The sequence below is a fragment of the Monodelphis domestica genome, chromosome 3, assembly GCF_027887165.1.
Source record: "Monodelphis domestica isolate mMonDom1 chromosome 3, mMonDom1.pri, whole genome shotgun sequence".
Taxonomy (NCBI): domain Eukaryota; kingdom Metazoa; phylum Chordata; class Mammalia; order Didelphimorphia; family Didelphidae; genus Monodelphis; species Monodelphis domestica.
This window is the reverse complement of record NC_077229.1, coordinates 12,711,499-12,729,361: the sequence shown is the minus strand read 5'-3', so window position 1 is coordinate 12,729,361 and position 17,863 is coordinate 12,711,499. Positions and strand designations below refer to the sequence as shown.

The following is a 17,863-nucleotide window of genomic DNA, read 5'->3' as shown; positions in this document are numbered from 1 at the left end:
GGACTTAGAATCTCATGAGCCTACTGGGTCAATGTTCCAAACAGTTGAGGAGGGGTTTTTCCAACTGCCATTCTCTTTGGAGGAGCAGGAGAAGGAGTAAGGTCTGGCTGACAAGATCCTGATCATCCATCAACAACTGGCCTTTGAGAATTTCAGCTGGGGTGAGAGTATATCTGGTCAGCCTGCTGGACAGCCTGATTGGAGAAATACCTCTACCCTGCTGGGAGCATCTGTGAACATCAATTGGGACTCCTGGTTCATCAAGGACTCTTGTATGTGAGACTATGTGACCCTGTTGGACTTAACTTTAAGAAACTTGGTTATTTAGATTTTAGGATAGGTATTAGAGGGTTTAATATCTGAGATAAGTGTTAAGTTACCTTTCCCTTCCTTCTATTTCAAACCCTTCTTCCCTTTTCTTGTTAATAAAATCAATAATTTTATGTTTCCCTCTGTATTACTATCCTTCCCTTCACCCAATTAATGTATTATAAATATTAAACAGTACAAAGGAAAATCACCAACTATCATGGCTTAAAAAAGCTAAGGCAAGACAAAAAATTAATACCATTTGATGAATCATGGGACGATTCAGTCTTCTTCCAATATCTGATGATATAATGCAAAACTCCATTTACCCATTCTTGTTAACTCCCTTAAGTTCTCCTTCTTATACATATGTGCCAGAGGCCATCATACCCCAACTGATTGGCAAGGTCACGGTCTGAAGAAGGAAGATCAGCAAAGCAGACCCTAGAATGAGGGCCTCCTGCTGATCCCCCTTTGTGACTTCTTTCCCCAAATTTTCCCCACTAATGGACTTGTTATGATTATTATTCTCTCCCCAGTACAGGAGAAATAACATGAGAGCAAATACTTATAGGATCAATAAATATATACCCTACTTTAAGCCCCCTAGGTTATTACCCCCAAAAGATTGCAATTACAGAATAAAAGTCCAAAGACTACTGCCCATGACCCCTCCTTTCTCTAGCACAAGATACACTCCAAGGTCCTACAACATAATGAATCTTGTCCTACAGTTACCACACTCGAATGAATTTGTTGGAACAAAAGCCAAGCTGCATCGCTAGGCATCTCAAAGTAGCACAAGAAAAACAGAATTTATAAATTGAGGAAAGCCCCAAAATTGGTCTGCTTAAAGTCCTCACACCTAGATACAAATATGTTTTGTTGTTCATCTCCCAAGCAATTTTGATGGATAGTGAAAGCTGACCAAAAGCACAATGATCCTCTCAGCAGGTCAAGGGATGCTAATCTACAAATGGCTTTGTTCACATTAATCATATCTATCACAGAGTGTTGTAGAAACCTCGTAAATGATCACAGAATTCTTTTTTGTAGAAACATCACAAGAGTGTTGTTTAGGTGATTTGATAATATACAGTCAAACTGTAGAATGTCACATACGTAGAGAATTGATTATCTGTATGTACCAAAAACCTATATAATAAACATGCCATGGTAGATACCATGGTAGAGCACTGTGTGTGATGCCTGTATACGTGGGCTAAATGCACAGTGTGCCTCATCTCATTTATCTGACCATGACATCACATCTGGGCAGACAGACCCTGGTCCTCAGAGAGGCTGCTGGATGGACCTCAAGACATATGATTTGATAATCCTGTGAAAGGCATTCAGTCCCTCAGTGTTCTAGGCAAAGCTAAGAAAATGAGGTTCAGCTTAATTGCTGACCTGCATTGTTGGAGTCAATTGCATTAATTCATTTCCTAATCCAGGAATTCCCTTAACCTGTGAAATCACAGGTCCAGTTGTAGACCCCAGTCACATAACTTCATTTTTTATATTGGTTAAAATGTTTTTTTAAATGATCAATTGTTTTAGCATTCTCTAACAACTCAATATCAATTTCTATGTCACACTCTAGATTAAAATTGGCATATGATTTGAACAATAAAGCAGAAAGAAAGAATATTTGGCTGTTAATCAGTCTATGGTTATTAGTCTTTGGAAGGGCCATAGCAAACATTTTAGAGTCATGTAATTACACTAGGTTTTGTGAATTTCAAAACTATTCAACCCTGTTCAAACCATTCTTTAGAGGATGAGATTTGGCTATTTCCTGATCAATAACAACAGAGATACTTGGAATGACAGAATCAGGTCTTGGAAACTACAATCTCCACCCTACTCAGGGTAACAGGATTTAGGAAGGGCTGCAGCAAAGCTCAAGATTTAATTATTTGAGAATATGACCTTCAACAGACATGTGCAAAGGGGACAGACCTCTGGGCGGTCCTGGGTTAAGCTAGAGCCACCATTGGCACAGGTGAGACATAGGAAGTGAGGTAGAGGAGAGCGGAGGAGGCTGGGACTTCCTGTGTGGAGGGAGACTGTGGTGGTTGGAGGGTGGTTGCTTGGAGTGGAGGCCCTGAGACTGTTTCTCCATTTTGGTCACGTGAGTGATAGGGACTGATCTCTTTTCTTTGCCTCGGCTATCTAAGGCCTTGGGCCTTTGGCCCAACCTAAGCAGAGTGGGTATTTAAGCCCTATTCCCTTCTCTCCCCTTTCTCTCTCTTTCTCTCTCTCTCTCTCTCTCTCTCTCTCTCTCTCTCTCTCTCTCTCTCTCTCTCATACCTTTCTTCCTCCTGTTAGTAATTAAAAACTCCATAAAAGTTTGACTGCTGACTTGAGTTTCCATTTAGGAATTACATAGCTGAATTCCTTGGCGACCTTAAATTAATATATATCAGTCTTTTAAAGTGATTTCCATATCACAGTTTCATGTGTAAAAGAAAGCATGGGGGAAAAGGATTTCAGAAAAAACTACTATGCTTCAGCAGTGGTTCAATTACAAACAGAATTTCTTCTAAATGTACACTTATATGTTAGTACAAATAGTGAATTTTATAAATCATTTTCCATTACACTCATGAGAATTAGGATATTCCCTGTCTACCCACATCCTCAGCCAGAATTATGCATGACATTCAAAGTCAATTATTAAAACATTCATCTCCTTAACTCATCCTCCATTTTCATCATTAGTCTTGTTTACTTGACTGCTTTCAATGTTCTTTCCCTCCTCACAATTTCTTCAACACTCAAAATTCAGATGCATCAATGAATCCACTAATTTGGGGTTTCTTTCCTTTCTGGAAAATCAGAATTCATCTCTGACTTCCCAATCTCTGACACTCTTTTGTCCTTCTTGTCCCACAAGTTTGGGAGACTACTGCAGGTCTGCCAAAATGATGAAGACTTTCCTCACTAATTCCTAATGTGAACATACCAAGGAAACAATGTGACTGGCCACTTCTCTTTCTTGACACTCGCCTTATAACACTTTCATTTATTACTACCCTTCATTGTTTACTCTTATACACCTGGTATTCATATTCTTCTTTTAGTGAGCTCATTGGTTACATGATAAAAACAAATCTATTCACATCCACTATATGACTCTCAATTGCTTTTGGAGTCATTTTCCTTTTCAGTTCTTTGAAAAAAGTCTTACTCCATATCCCACAAAAGGTAAATAACACTGTTAATAGATTGGTTTTTAAAATACCAGCTTTCATTTCTGGAATAAGATTGGGGTGATAGAGTTATAATGTTTCCATATTTACAAAAGGTTACTCTCCAGTTTCTGTACAACACTGGATCCAACCCAATCACAGTACTATCTGTTCTAGATATGCAGTCTAATGTACCACCTATAGGTTGTCTTTCTAAAAAAAGTCACAATCTGTGACATTATGTGACATAAAATAAATAATCTATATGAACTCTGTCTGCAATGTGAGAACAGTAAAACTCTTTTGAGGGATTATACAGCTCTACTAAAAAGCTCTGTAATGTCCCAGAGCAGGATGCAAATAGAAAAATGTGGTCTAGAACAGAAACATCTGAGGGACCTTACCAACTTCTGGGGATACCTGAAAAATTTAATGGAAGGACTGCCTCTCTTAATAAGCTTGTTAAGAATCTGTGGAAAGAATACAAGATTTGATTTAGGAAGTCAGTCAACAAACAATCAGTAAAGAGAGACTATAATACTGAGTTCATAATTGAATCAAATGCCAAGTAGGAAAAGTGTTATCATCCATTGTTGTGTATCACTAAACAATTTCCTTATTCCCACATGTAAATGGGTAATCAGACTGATTTTTCAGTGAGTCTAACTGTGAATTCTTGGAAATATACTCTTAGAAAGAAAATATTTTCTCCTTGTCCTATAGTAGAGATTTGTTTGACTTTATGTGGCCAAACCCAGGTAGAGAAACACACAGTTAAAACAGCATATGAAGTGCAGAATTCAGTTTTGGAATGGGTCCTGTATGGAACCAGCAAAGATAAGCAGTGGGGATCAAGAGGGAGAAAGGACACAGAAAGGAAGAAGTTGAGGGAGATTCCAAAAAGATAGGTATGAAGAAAGATAGGGAAGGAAATTGGAGGCAAAACATGAAGAGACAGAAACAAAACCTGAAGGACAGAGAATAGAGAAAAAGAGATCTATTTAGAGACATACAGAAACAGAGTCAAAGACAGAATCAGAGAAAGATAGAAAAGAGAATGAAAGATGAAACCCAACCTGATAGGGGTAGCTGTAAGCTACAAAAACTACCAAGTGTAATATTTATTTGGAAAGATGGGGAGGCTATGAAGAACAGGGAATAACAAAGATTCTTGGTCTTCATTTTCTGAATCAAACATTATTGAATATAGTGATTCTGTGTGATTTGTGTCTTGCACTGACTCTTGCTTGGTGTTTTCTATTTTCCTCAAGTCTTTTGCAAGCTCTTGCCTATTAGCATACTGTAACTCTGTGTTATATGTTGATAAATTTGGTTCTTGTGTATTTGTTCCTTCCTGTGCATCTGCTATCATATCCCAGTTTTATTCTTCCACTATAGACTTTTCTTGTCGCTTTGAACATTAATTTTGCAATTCATTATCAGCTTGCAAGGGAATTGCATGATGATGGAGACTTAAGGATGGCATAATAATGTTTGTGTTTGCTTTTTCTTGTGCAGTTACTATTGGTTGGAATTCTTCTGCATAAGGATTTGAGGTTGACTTTTCTATTGTGTCATTGGTATTTTCTTTTGTAATATCATCTCTGCTTTCCATGTCATTGTCTCCAGGAGGTCTGCTAACTTGAATGTTCTCTGTTATTGCATTTCCTCCCCATTGTACCCTTCTGTTGTTTACTCATGTGCTTGAATTAATTCATTTGCAGTTTGTGTATTACAGACTGTTGCCAGTTCCATCCCTTCCTCTTTCTTTGTAGATTGTTCCACTGTTCCAAAAAGTTTCTCTTTAATCTCTGTTACATCATTATCTAACTGGATTTCTTCTTCTATCTATTCTTTAGTTTTATTTTGAACTTCTGGAACCCCAAATTCTATCTGTGTGCAGTCTCCTTCCTTTTCATTTTTCCCATTTCCTTTCCCATCTTTCCTTTTTAATGTTACCCCATACACCTGGCTTCATAACTGACTTTGTTTGGTAGCACCTGAGACTACTTGCAAATAACGTGGTTTCACTCCTTGTTGGATGTATCTCTCCAAGGTTTCTAAATTTGGTGCTTTGTGAATCTTAAAACTGCTCAGCCTCTACTTCAGAAGATTTGATTAAGCTATTCCCCATTTTTAACAATGGAGGTACCTTGCTCAGGAATGTATTGAGAACTTTTAAAATTACTCCACCCCACTCAGACAGTGCCTTAGGGGAAGATAAAGTTGAAAACTCCTGATTGAACAATGAAAAGTCTCTAACTCATACTTATAGTGAAGCTAAAACCTTAAGCTAGGTCTATTTTTAGATCTAATACAAAAAGGTGCTCAGTACTATAAAGGTTAAATTAGTATCTAAAAGGTCAAGCAATTTACAAAAGGCAAGCTTAACAAAAGAGGTGTGAAGTATGCAGTAGATTTAATCTAACCAGAGAAGGTGAGAACAAAAGAAGATGAGAACTAAGGAAGGGCAGTCCTGGGGAAAAGTGTCTACTGTGATTGATAGACGCAAAAATTTAGAGGAGGTGACATAAGAGAAAATTTCTTTAAAAGGAAGGGACTTATTGAGTTGGAGGGAGTTTTTGGATTGGAAGTTAGTTGGAATTGGAGTTTGGAGGTTTGGAGCTTGCTTGAAGATGATCTCATGGTTAGTGATAAAGACTGACTCACTCTCCCTTAGGCTCAGGCCTAGGCCAAATGGCCTAGGTGCCTTCTACTATTTCTCTCTCTCTCTCTCTCTCTCTCTCTCTCTCTCTCTCTCTCTCTCTCTCTCTCTCTCTCTCTCTCTCTCTCTCTCTCTCTTTCTCTCTCTCTCTCTTCTCTCTCTCTCCCCTTCCCTTAATTCCTTCATTTGTATTAATTACAATCTCCATAAAACCCAGCTGACTTGGGTACTTTCATATTTGGTAATTTTCCCATGGCGACCACTTAGTTTTAGATTTTAAATCAAGTCACTAAAAATTATCTTTACAATTTGGCCGAAACCTTTACAGTTTTGGCAATTCACAGTCTTGGCAAACCACATTTTCATGGTTACAGCTTGCAATGACTTCTTGCAATTACAATCACAGCATTTTGTATTTGTTTGTGTATTATTGCTGCTATACTTAACATTGCTTTTCCAGGACCTCTATTTGTTATTAGCTTGAATTAATTGTGCCTTTAAATAACATTCCCATTTTTCCACAGAGGAAACATTTGGGTACATTTCTCCTTTGATTGCTTTGTGTGTAATTTCTTGTGGGTTTGTATGATTGCACAGTGGCTAGATTTTTTATTTCTTTATGTTTACTTGTGCTATTTGCCTCCTTGAGCTTGGCTTTTAAGCTCTTTTATTATTTCATCCTTTTGCTCTAGGATTTCTTTATGACTTGAAAATATGTAAGTTGCAATTTTTCTTAAAACTTCCAGACTTAGTGTTTCCCAGTCTGGGCACTGAAGTTTAAAATACGATCTAATAGGTGTGTTACTGACTTTCACAAATTGTCTCCTTATGTGTTGGAGATTTGGTTCAGTTAAATTTTCAAATCCAAGCACATCCTCTGCTACTTCAATCACTCTATTGAGGAACTTTGATGGATGTTCCCCACTTTCCTGTCTCAATTTCTCAAATTGTCCCCTAGTATCTGGACGTTTTGAAAAACTTTTCATTACCTCTAATAGATCCTCTCTGGCCTTTCTTAGATGATGCAGATTTTCATTATTAGATAACTCTAAGTCTGTTCCTTCCTCTAGCCATGATGTGAAATTTGGATGGTTTCTAGTTTCATGAATGAATTGTTGTTTTTCCCTTTTTGAAAATAATTCTGAGAGAAAAATTTCAGTGTCCTGGAAATCTGGATCATAAAATCTAATTGCTCTTTTAAATTCTTTCAAACATCTCACTGGTTCTGAAAAAAAGGAAGGCATCCATTTTTTCAGACTTTCAAGGTCTGCTGTTGTTAATGGTTTATGTGTTTTATTATGAATTATGCTGCTGTGTGGTTGTAGGCTTGTTTGATCTCTTAGTGGAAATATTGGTATTCCACTTTCAGCCCCATCTGTATTTTCTTGCTTAACTACATTGTTATTTTTAGGTATGTCATGTTGTTTGTTAATACATTTGCCACATTGTTTCTCTTCAGTCAGTTGCTTAATCATTTGCTTTAGTTGCATCATCTCCTCCCTCATGGCTAAAATCATCACAGCCATTTCATTGTCTTTTGCTTTTTCTCATAAATTAGATGCACCCATTTTTTCATGGCATAGTATAATTGGATCAAGAAGAATAATGCTCCAGCATATGTGGGAATGAATGAAATCAAGTGCTATATTCATAGACCCTAAGCAGAAAATAAATATAATCTGGAATCTTGACAAAATATTATTTATATTCATATAGTTAATAAATTTTATTGGAAATCTTTCTCGTCCCCTTTTCCAATATAAATCCTAGGTATTCCACTTTAGGCATGACCCATTGTAGCTTTGATTTGGAAAACTTTGTGGCCTTTTTTATATAGCTCTAGGAGTTTTTTTACTGTCCTGTTAACAAACTTTAGCAGATGGGGATGCAAGAAGAATGTCATCCACATAGTTCATGATTTTGCATTCCTTGAATTGGATGTTCTTTAAATCTTGTTGCAAGATTTGGCAAAATGCTGTTGGGCTATCACAGAATCCCATTGGTAATCTTCCCTATGTCATCTGAGTCCCATTCCAAGTGAAAGCAAAAAATTTTTGGCTTTCCTTTGCAATTGGAATGCTAAAATAGGCACTACACAGATAAACAACAGTATAATATCTAGAGTTACTTGGAATTTCTGAAATTATTTTGATGGGCTTGGAATGACTGACTGCATAGGACTTTTTCACAAAGTTATTTACTACTCTTAAATCTTGAACCAGTCTCCATTGAACTTTTCCTTCAGAGTCACATTTCATTTTCTTTATGGGTATTATTGGTGTATTATATTCTGAAATTGTTGGGATTAAATTTTTCTGATCCAACAAGCTTTGGATAATTGGGTTGATTCCATCTATGGCTTCTTTGCTTAGTTTGTATTGAGGTGTCCTTGGTGGTATCCCTTCTTTAACTTCTACTTTTACTGGTGTTGCTGACTTTAGAATCCCTGCATCTGTAGAATGTGTAGCCCAAAGTCCTTCTGGTCTATCACTTGGTATTTCAAATATTGTACCTTCATTCTGAACCTGTTCATCATCTACTTGCCCCATGAACAGCAATGGATAATGCTTTAAAAAGTCTTTGGGTAGATGTAGAAAGATTTTCCCTGATTTATCACGTTGAATAGTAGCTCCAATTTTACACAAAAACAGTCTTTCCCAAGAAGGTTGATTGGGCATTATGGGATTAACAAAAATGTGTGTTCTATTTTAGGGGTCCTAGAGTTACCATTTTTTATTTTAGTTTTGGTACTGTCTGTTTTTTCCCTGTATCCCCCATTATTTCTACATAACTTGTAATTTCGCTGTCTTCAGGAGATGTTTTTAAAACATATTTAATTGCCTCCATATTGATAAGAGCTAGGTAGATCTCATTACCCACTTTTATCATGACCCTTGGTCCTGTGTTCTCATTTTGTTGGCATACTTGGACCATAGGTGCCTGTATTTCTATTTTGTGGAAAGGAAACTAGAAATAAGATCTGAACTTTCTGCCACTGTGTTGGAACAAGCAACAGTGGGAATATCAAGAGAGAAGAAATTGTCAAGACTGACAGTTGATGGGGGGAAGGGGCAACTGGGAGTGGCAGTTTGGTCTTGTGACTAGCACTTCCTTCCTGCCAGTTGGACTTCCTTCCTGGTGGGAGGAGGGAGGAGCTCGTTCAGCCCAGTCTGGAGTGGTTTGCCTCTACTTGGTTCAGTCAGAAGACACAGGCCCAACCAGCTCTGAAAGTTAGAACTGTTCTTGTTGCTTTCTGTCTACTGCTAAGATTCTGAATTTGACAAAACTAGCACAGAGGACAGGAGTGGGAGAAACCCTCCACCAGCCTGTGAGGTCTGGCCTTAGCTCCAAAGCTGAGGAAGACTCCAACTTTATTTAGGGACCTCCCTCTTCCCTTTTTCCTTGACACCTCTCCAATCTGAATTTGTTATTAAAATTTCTCTTATTAGAATATTGCAGTCAGATAAGTGGACTATCTTTTCTGGGGCATAGAAGGAGCTGAACATCAGTTCAGTCATTCAATGCATAGTCCTTATCAGACCCCAGTTGCTTCCTCTCAGCAGGGGGGTCATCTTTCTCCTTTGCATCACCAAGCAATATTCCCTCTTTCCCCTCAACTCCTCCATACCCTGCTATAAGCCTTCCATATCCCCCGTTTTTCCAATTCCCCATCTTTCCCAATAAATATTACAGTTTTTGGCAGAGCCAGTTAGGTTTTCCAACCTATTTTGTCAAGAATTTGGGAAAAAGAAGGCCTATATACATTTCAAAAGCCTGTGTGACTGTGGAAAGTAGCCATTTTGAGAGCAGTGTTGAGTGCAACTAATCTGCCTACCAACACCACAGCCAAAAGAAACCACTCCATCTGAAGGGAGGAGGCAACTCTTAAAGGGCCAAACTTAAAAACATTTTTTTCTGTTACAAAAGGCTTTTCAAGATACAATAAGTTGTAAAACATATAAAAGAAATGTCCAATCCAGGCTAGATAAACATGGCAAGTAATAGTTTCTTTGCCATGGTTTATCTAGCCTGGATTGGACATTTCTTTTATATGTTTTACAACTTATTTTCTGTCAAATTCAGAATCTTAGCAGTAGACAGAAAGCAACAAGAACAGTTCTAATCTTCAGAGCTGATTGGGCCTGTGTCTTCTGACTGAATCAAGTGGAGGCACACCACTCCAGACTGGGCTAAATGATCTCCTCCCTCCTCCCACCAGCAAGGAAATCCAACAGGCGGGAAGTGCTAATCACAAGACCAAACTACCACTCCCAGTTGCCCCTTCCCCCACCAACTATCAGCCTTGACAATTTCTTCTCTTTTGATATTTCCACTGTTGCTTGTTCCAACACAGTGGCAGAAAGTTCAGAACTTATTTCTAGTTTCCTTTCCACACAAGGGAGATTTAACTATTCCCTAATCCTTTCCTTTTTTTTCTGTTGCTATCAGGCATCTTCCGAATTATTTTATGATTCTTTAAGCTAGCCCACATAGCCCACAGTTGGTTTATCCAAGTACAAAGCTACTTTCCAATGACAGGGATACTCACATCATAATCCCAAATGTTGTTTGAATGGAGGAAGGAAGAGCATTAAGAGAACATTACCTCTAAATTGCAGCAAGTGAGTGTGGCACCACTGTATTTGAACATGAAACCAGCTTGTTTTGATGACCTTTGCAGATTGATCTCAGACCATAAATCTCACATTAAGTCACTTAATATAAGCATCACTCTGCATTTTTAGACATCCAGACTTTCTCATTTGAATCACCACCACTAATTTCCTTTGTTTCTGGAACACTTTTCCTGAAATTACCTCCATCAGTTTTATTTGTGTCTAAATCCCCAATGAAATCTTGCATCCACTACCTTATACACTGTGAACAACTTTTGTTTCACCCCAGTACAGCATATATGTATATACCCTCTCTCATCAAGTATTGTATCAAGGACAAGATGAAGATCTATCAGCTCATCAGACAAATAAAGCAGGAAGTAGTTGTTCTGTAGATTTTACTTATCATCGTGTAGTGAGGTAAAAGGCATGTCAGATGCACTAATTTCAGGATAGTTAGATATTCTTTGGTCTAAAATGATCTCTTACACAGAGTATGATGTTCCCGGGAGTTGTGGATGTGACTACAGAAGAAAAACTCATTGGTTGTTATCTATATGAATAGCAACAAAAAGAATTCTTGGCAGAAACTCACTCATCTGGCTAGAAATCTCTTCCTCTGGGCACTGGGAGCACTTGAAGCAGCAGATGGGCTGCCCTTCCAAAGGGGTCTTCATGAATCCAGGACCACAACTGTCACTGCATACTCCACAGGGAACCTAAAGCAATAACAGGAGAATGGGCTACGTTTCATTAAATGAGAGTTTCTGAGGTTTAGGGGGAAAGGGGAAGTTTATTTTCTATGTAACTCTTGCTTTGGCAGCTGCTGCCAAAGAAAGTTATTGGTAGTATAGATACACTGCTGATCTTGGATTCAGGAAGACCTGAATTTAAACCCAGCTTAATATATTAGCTCTAACATTCTGGCTAAGTCATTTATGTTTTATGTGCTTCGGTTTACTAAAACTTTCAATTAGGATAATAATACTATTTAACTCACATGATGCCTGGGAGGATGAGAGATAAAATTTACAAACCACCTAGCACCTATTAAGTGTTTAATAATGCCTCTTCCCTTGCCACTTCCATTTACATTTTTTATTGTATGTGATATAAAATACTCATTTTATTTAATTAATGTTTAATGTCAATTACATGAAGAAGGTAAGAAATCTAGCAGAATACCCTGTTGTGCTGGTAAATTTGGATTACAGTCTTCGTGGATGTCTGCTTGTTCCTGTGGTTTCTTTTCTTTTTTTTCTTTTTTGTTTAGAATATTTTTCCATGGTTACATCATTCATGGTCCTCCCCAACTCTTTCCACCCCCCTCCCAAATCTGACAAGCAGCTCCACTGGATTATACATGTATCGTTGTTCAAAACCTATTTCCATGTTATTCATATCTGCAGTAGAGCAATTCTCTAACATCAAATCCCCAATCATATCCCTATCACAAAACAGGATCGATCACATATTTTTATGCCATTTATTATGTATCTTTAAGTCTGTGCACCATGGAAAGAGATCCTTGTTGAGAGTGGTAGTTTTCGTGCTATTGTGGAGAAGCTCTCAACTATCATGACTAGAGGGGAGACTAATGGATACAATGGAACCTTGGAGAAGAGGATCCCAGATGACAAAGTAGGTACAAGTGATGGACGATGAGAATGTCTTATTCAAAAGTAACAAAAATTAAAGATATGTCTTTGGTAGGGACTGAATATATTAAGAACATATACTACATTAAACCCAATATGGTGGAATAGGAGAATACAGTACAGCACACTGTAAACTCCAGCTTCTCTAACAGATACAGAAATGCATCAAAATAAATTATAATAGATTCAAGAATAATTCAATCATTCTTCAACTCCAAATTGACATAGGGATTATACAGAGGGATCTATAGATTCTAGAGAAAGGATTTGGGCATGTTAATGCCATGTGAGACTGTGTACCATGGAAAGAGTATGTCCTAAATGCACAACACAATGCCTTGATGGGAACAGGTACTTTCTTTTAGGTATGTCTATCACTATTCATTTTGGATCACAAATCCAGGATGGACTATGAAAGTAATATGTACCCACAACTGATCCTCTCTAATAAAGATTGGTGTCAAGTTCTATACTCTATACTATGAAAGGAGCAGTTGTAGTAACAAACAGGATATTTTAATCAATGAAATCAGTGTTGGATGAAAAATTTAGAAAAATACAAAATATTTCAAAGAAAACTTGATAATAGATTAAATAGATTGAAACAAGATGGATACAAACCTACCCTAATAACAAAATCTGAACACCAAAAAGGACCAAATAGAAACCATTGACCTCATGATAAAACAAGGACTATTTAATTAAAGTCAAAAAACTGAAAGATCAAACAAAACAAAATATCTCAAAGCAAAAATAAATTATATCAAAAACATATAGAGGAGAAAAAAATAAGAGTCATAAGACTATCTGAGTTCCATTACCAAGGAGAAAACTACGATACCGAATTTCCAGAAATCTTAAAACAAATCTACCTATATCTTAGAACCAGAGAACAAAAAATGAAATTTTAAAAAATCAACTCATACCCAGACTGTGAAGTGTTCTCCAAAATGAAACTTCTCAGGAAATTCTAGCCAAAATCTAGAGCTTTCAATTCAAATGAAAAGTAATACAAGCATCCAGAAAGAAAAAAATCATTTAAGTATTCATATAATCATGAATTAATCATAATCATGGTAAAGATCACATATCTTATGGCAACCACCACCCAAATTTATCACATAGTTTGGAATACCATATTCCAGAAGGCAAAGGATATAGGTTCATAAACCAGAATAATTTTCCTAGAAAACTAAAAAAAGACATAACTTTAATTAGACCTTTAATTAATAAATTATTGCTCATGAAGAGATTCAACCTGTATAGAAATTATGAAGTTTAAAATGTCAAGAGAATAAAAAACTAGTATAAATGAGAATACTTGGACTTTACCTGCAAGTGGGTTTTTTATGCCTTTATGATATTAAGAGAGGAATTGAAAGATTGGAAGATGACAAGTCCATAAGGACATCCCAGACCCATTGATGCAAAAGCAGCCAGAAAAGACATATTTGCAAAATCAGCCCAGACTCTTGGCAGGACCTGAGTCATGAACCTGCGGGTTTAACAAATCTTATCTTGATGACAGCTGACTTTTTAATCGGCTTTCTTAATTGGCTCAGAACATTTCCAACCACGTTGACATAAACCTGACCAGGTTAACACAACTTTTGACTCTATCTTGAGACAGAGTGACTTCCTACTTATCTATAGGTCCTGGCACCACAATCATACTCCCAGGGAATTCCAGTTGTCATAGATGGCACACCAAAGAGAACCTTTGAAGTTTAGGATATGATGTATATGCATGCTCATTTATAGAATACCGACATATTTTAATTGGTCTATGTACTTTAATTGCCAATTAAGAGTGAATACTTCTGACATCTAATCTTCTTACTGATATATTGCATTCTTTGTAAAACAATATCAATACTACACTTATATTACCAATAAATTAGGTCTCTGTGACTGCACATCACAAGCCTCCCAAGGTCCCATGCATCTCTGACTCAGTTTATTCTCTACACATCCATCTTTCTCTCTGAATGTCTCTGTCTCTCCCTGCTCTAGTCCTGTCTCTGTCTTTTGCTCTCGGCTCTGCTTTCTGTCTCACTGTCTCTTTAAGATAGCAGCCTTTGCTGGCCAGAGCCATGTGGTAATTCAACACCTCAGCTACCTGAGATAGCTAGCAGGAGTTGTGGCTTGACTCAGCCTGCTGAGATACACAAGTAGCTGGGGCTGGGTTCTCTAGGCACCATAACAGTAGCTACCAGAAAAACCCACAGGAGGGGCTTCCATATCAGCCCCTTAAAGGGAGATGAATACAATAAGTGGAGAAGGGAATGGAAGGTTAGTGGAAAGTATCTCACATAACTTTGGTACCTAAGAAAATATCTGTTTAAACAAAGGATAAGAGGCTGACACTTCAAATTCACTCTTACATAAATTACTAAGAAGGGAGAACGTGCAATCAGAAGGTAGATTAACAGAGAGCAGACAAGTGGTGCATCAAAGACAGTGCCAGGCATTGTCAGGAACATGAGTCTTCCTGATTTCAAATATGGTGTCAGGCACTTGCTAGCTATGTGATCCTGACCAAGTCACTTAATCCTATTTGCCTCAGTTTCTTCATCTGTAAAATGAAATGGAGAAGGAAGAAAGAACTTTATTATCTTTACCAGGAAAATTCCAAATAGAGTCAAAAAGTAGTCTAATACAACTGAAACAAGTAAACAAATTCAAGGAGGGGTAAGGACTAAGAAAAATTAACTATAACTTAGGATGTACAAAAATATAACTCTTTTTTGAGTGGCAAAAAATAGTAATTTGAAATGTTGGCCATAAATTGAAGAATTACTAAACAAATTAATGAAAGTATTTCTCTCATGTGTAAAATGGAATGCAATGGACTAAATGAACTACTGAGGTCTCTTCATTACTTACATCTATAAGATTATTTTTCAAATATTCATTAGATATCTTATATTAATAAATATATGCATTGTAGAGTCAACCAAATTGGACAAAAACTGTTCTTGTGATTAGAAGTGTAAATTAACATTCAAAATGTCTCTGACCTTGGAATTCCACCAGCCCCACTCGATGGCATCCACATGGATTGTGAAATCGTTGTCAAGTGGAACCTTAGGTACAAACTGACCCACTTTTATCAGAGCTTCTGTCTCATTAGGAAAGATCACATAGTTCATAATGGCATATTGAGCTTCAGAACTTTTACTCTCTTCTACAAACACATCATCACCAGCACTGTTCTTAAACTGGGTGTTCTTCAGGAAGGAGTGCAGCTAAAAAGGAAGAAAAAAACTTTATCACTGGGTGATACCTGAGAGAAGGACTCCTCAAATTTGCACACTATAAGTAATATGAGAGATACTGGGCCTGTTTTTTAGCCTTATTAAATTTTGTAGTCTCATTTTGGGTGCATGATAAAAATATGGCTTTCTACTGGGGCACATAGAAATGGATCTCTGTACCTACAATGCTGATTACATACCCAAGGTTTACAACCTCAGTTTCAGCCATGTCTCTTCACCACCTCTCATATGTGAATCTTAAAATTTCTCAGACTTGTGAATGTTAAAAATTCTCAGACTCTACCTTAGATCATTTGGTTAAGACCATTCCCCATTTTAAATAATGAAGGTACTTGATCAGGAATATGAGAACTATAACATTACTCCACCCATACTTAAGAATACTTTAGGGGAAGATAAAGTTGTAAACTCCTTACTGAACAATGAAAAGTACTTAACTCATACTTATAGTGAGGCAAAAGCCCTTAAGCTAAGTCTGTTTTTGGATCTAATACAAAAAGGTGCTAAGTACCTATGAAGGTCAAATTAATAACTAAAAGGTCAGGCAACTTGCAAACTTGCAAGGGACAAGCTTAACAAAAGAGGTGTGAAGTTTTAGTCTACCAAGAGAAGTTGAGAACTAAAGAAGGTGTGAATTAAGAATGGTCAGTCCTTTGGAAAACGTCTACTGTGATTGGTAGATGTGAAAATGTAGGGGAGGTGACATAGGAGAAAATTCTCTTTAAAAGGAGGTCAGAAAGGCCTCTGAAGTTAGTCAGCTTGCCAAAGCCGAATTGGAGGGCTCAGTGGCTGAACTTAGTGGAGCTGAGGAGTTAAACTGGAGGGTCTCTCTGAACACTAGAATCTTGCTTGGGACAAATCTTGTGGTGAGTGGATTAAAGATTGATTGGTCTCTCTTAAGGCTCAGGCCTAGGCCATTTTGGCCAAGACCCTCATTCATTATTTCCTCTTACTCTCTCTCTCCCTTTCCTTGCTTCCTTATTTGTATTAATTAAATCTCCATAAAACCCCACTAACTTGGGTATTTCATATTTAGGAATTTTTCCCATGGTGACCACTTATTTTTAATATAAAATCAAGACACAAAAAATTATCTTTACAGTTTTGGAAATTCAAAGTCTTGAAACCATATTTTCGTGATCACAGTTTAAGGCAACCACTCTTTTGTCTGTAACACATCCAAGTTAGCGAATGTATTTTCAAGGCCTATTGATTTCGCCTTTGCAATGCCTTTCAAATTGCTGTACTTTTCTTCCCTAATAATGTTACAACTTCATTTCCTTGCACATGGACTATTGCAATACAGAGAGCTTACAGGTGGCTTTATCTGCCACAGCACAAGTCAATCCTCTATTCAGCTGCCATAGTAATTTTTCTAAAGTACAGATCTGTCCGTATCACTCCCATACTTAATAACTGTAAGAAAGAAAACCCAGTGATTTTTGGAATAAAAGCCTGGCAGAGCTGCAAAGAATTCTGCAAACAGCAAGGGTTGAGCAGAAAAGATTTGGAACTTTGGAGAGAGAAAAACCTGGGTGAGATAGCTGAAACTGCTCCCTTGACTGAGACTTCCTGAGGAGAGATTTTGGTCTCTGACAGAGTCCCAAATCCAGTAATCTTTCTCTCCCTGAATTTCTGATCCCAAATCCTCCTAAAGACCAACTGGACAAAGACTTTGAAGAAGAAAGTAGTCCATAAAAGATCTTTTACAATCTCCCTTACCCTGAACTTGGGACACCTGCTGTGTCAGCCAAGAAGCCAAGGTTCTCTACTCTGAATCCTTCAGGGGCTCATACTACCAGATCTGAGTTATCTAACTTTGGAGGGGTTATCTAAATAGGGACTTCTTTCTCCCTTTTTCCCTCCTGAACTTCAGTTTACACCCCATTCAGCCTTGTCTCTTATCCTTGTCTCTCCTGTAATAAATTCTGTTAAAGTTGACTCCAGCTTCATTGAAAGGCAGCCCAAGCTGAGGGAAGAGAGAAGTGACCTGTCTCTCCCCAGAAGAAAGAACCCTGTTACTCCAAGAGAGCCTGGCAGTTGAGAGTTTAAAGGCAGCCATTGTGAGGGGGCTTAGTCAGAGAGGGCTGAGGTGGGAAAAAGATAAACTCATCCTCCTTCCCTTTTAGTTTAACAACAACAA

At 37.5% G+C, this 17,863-nt stretch overlaps 1 protein-coding gene across 2 annotated transcripts in view; it reads right to left on the bottom strand.

Moving 5' to 3' along the window:
- VN2R554 (vomeronasal 2 receptor 554) overlaps window positions 1-17,863 on the bottom strand; it is a 34,855-nt gene that overhangs the window by 2,748 nt on the left and 14,244 nt on the right. For both annotated transcript variants that reach the window (XM_016431267.2, NM_001099564.1), the window contains 2 exons: window positions 15,463-15,690; window positions 11,380-11,503 (listed from right to left, as the gene is read on the bottom strand). In XM_016431267.2, the coding sequence (XP_016286753.1) occupies window positions 11,380-11,503; window positions 15,463-15,690 (352 nt within the window). The remainder of the gene's footprint in view (window positions 1-11,379; window positions 11,504-15,462; window positions 15,691-17,863) is intronic.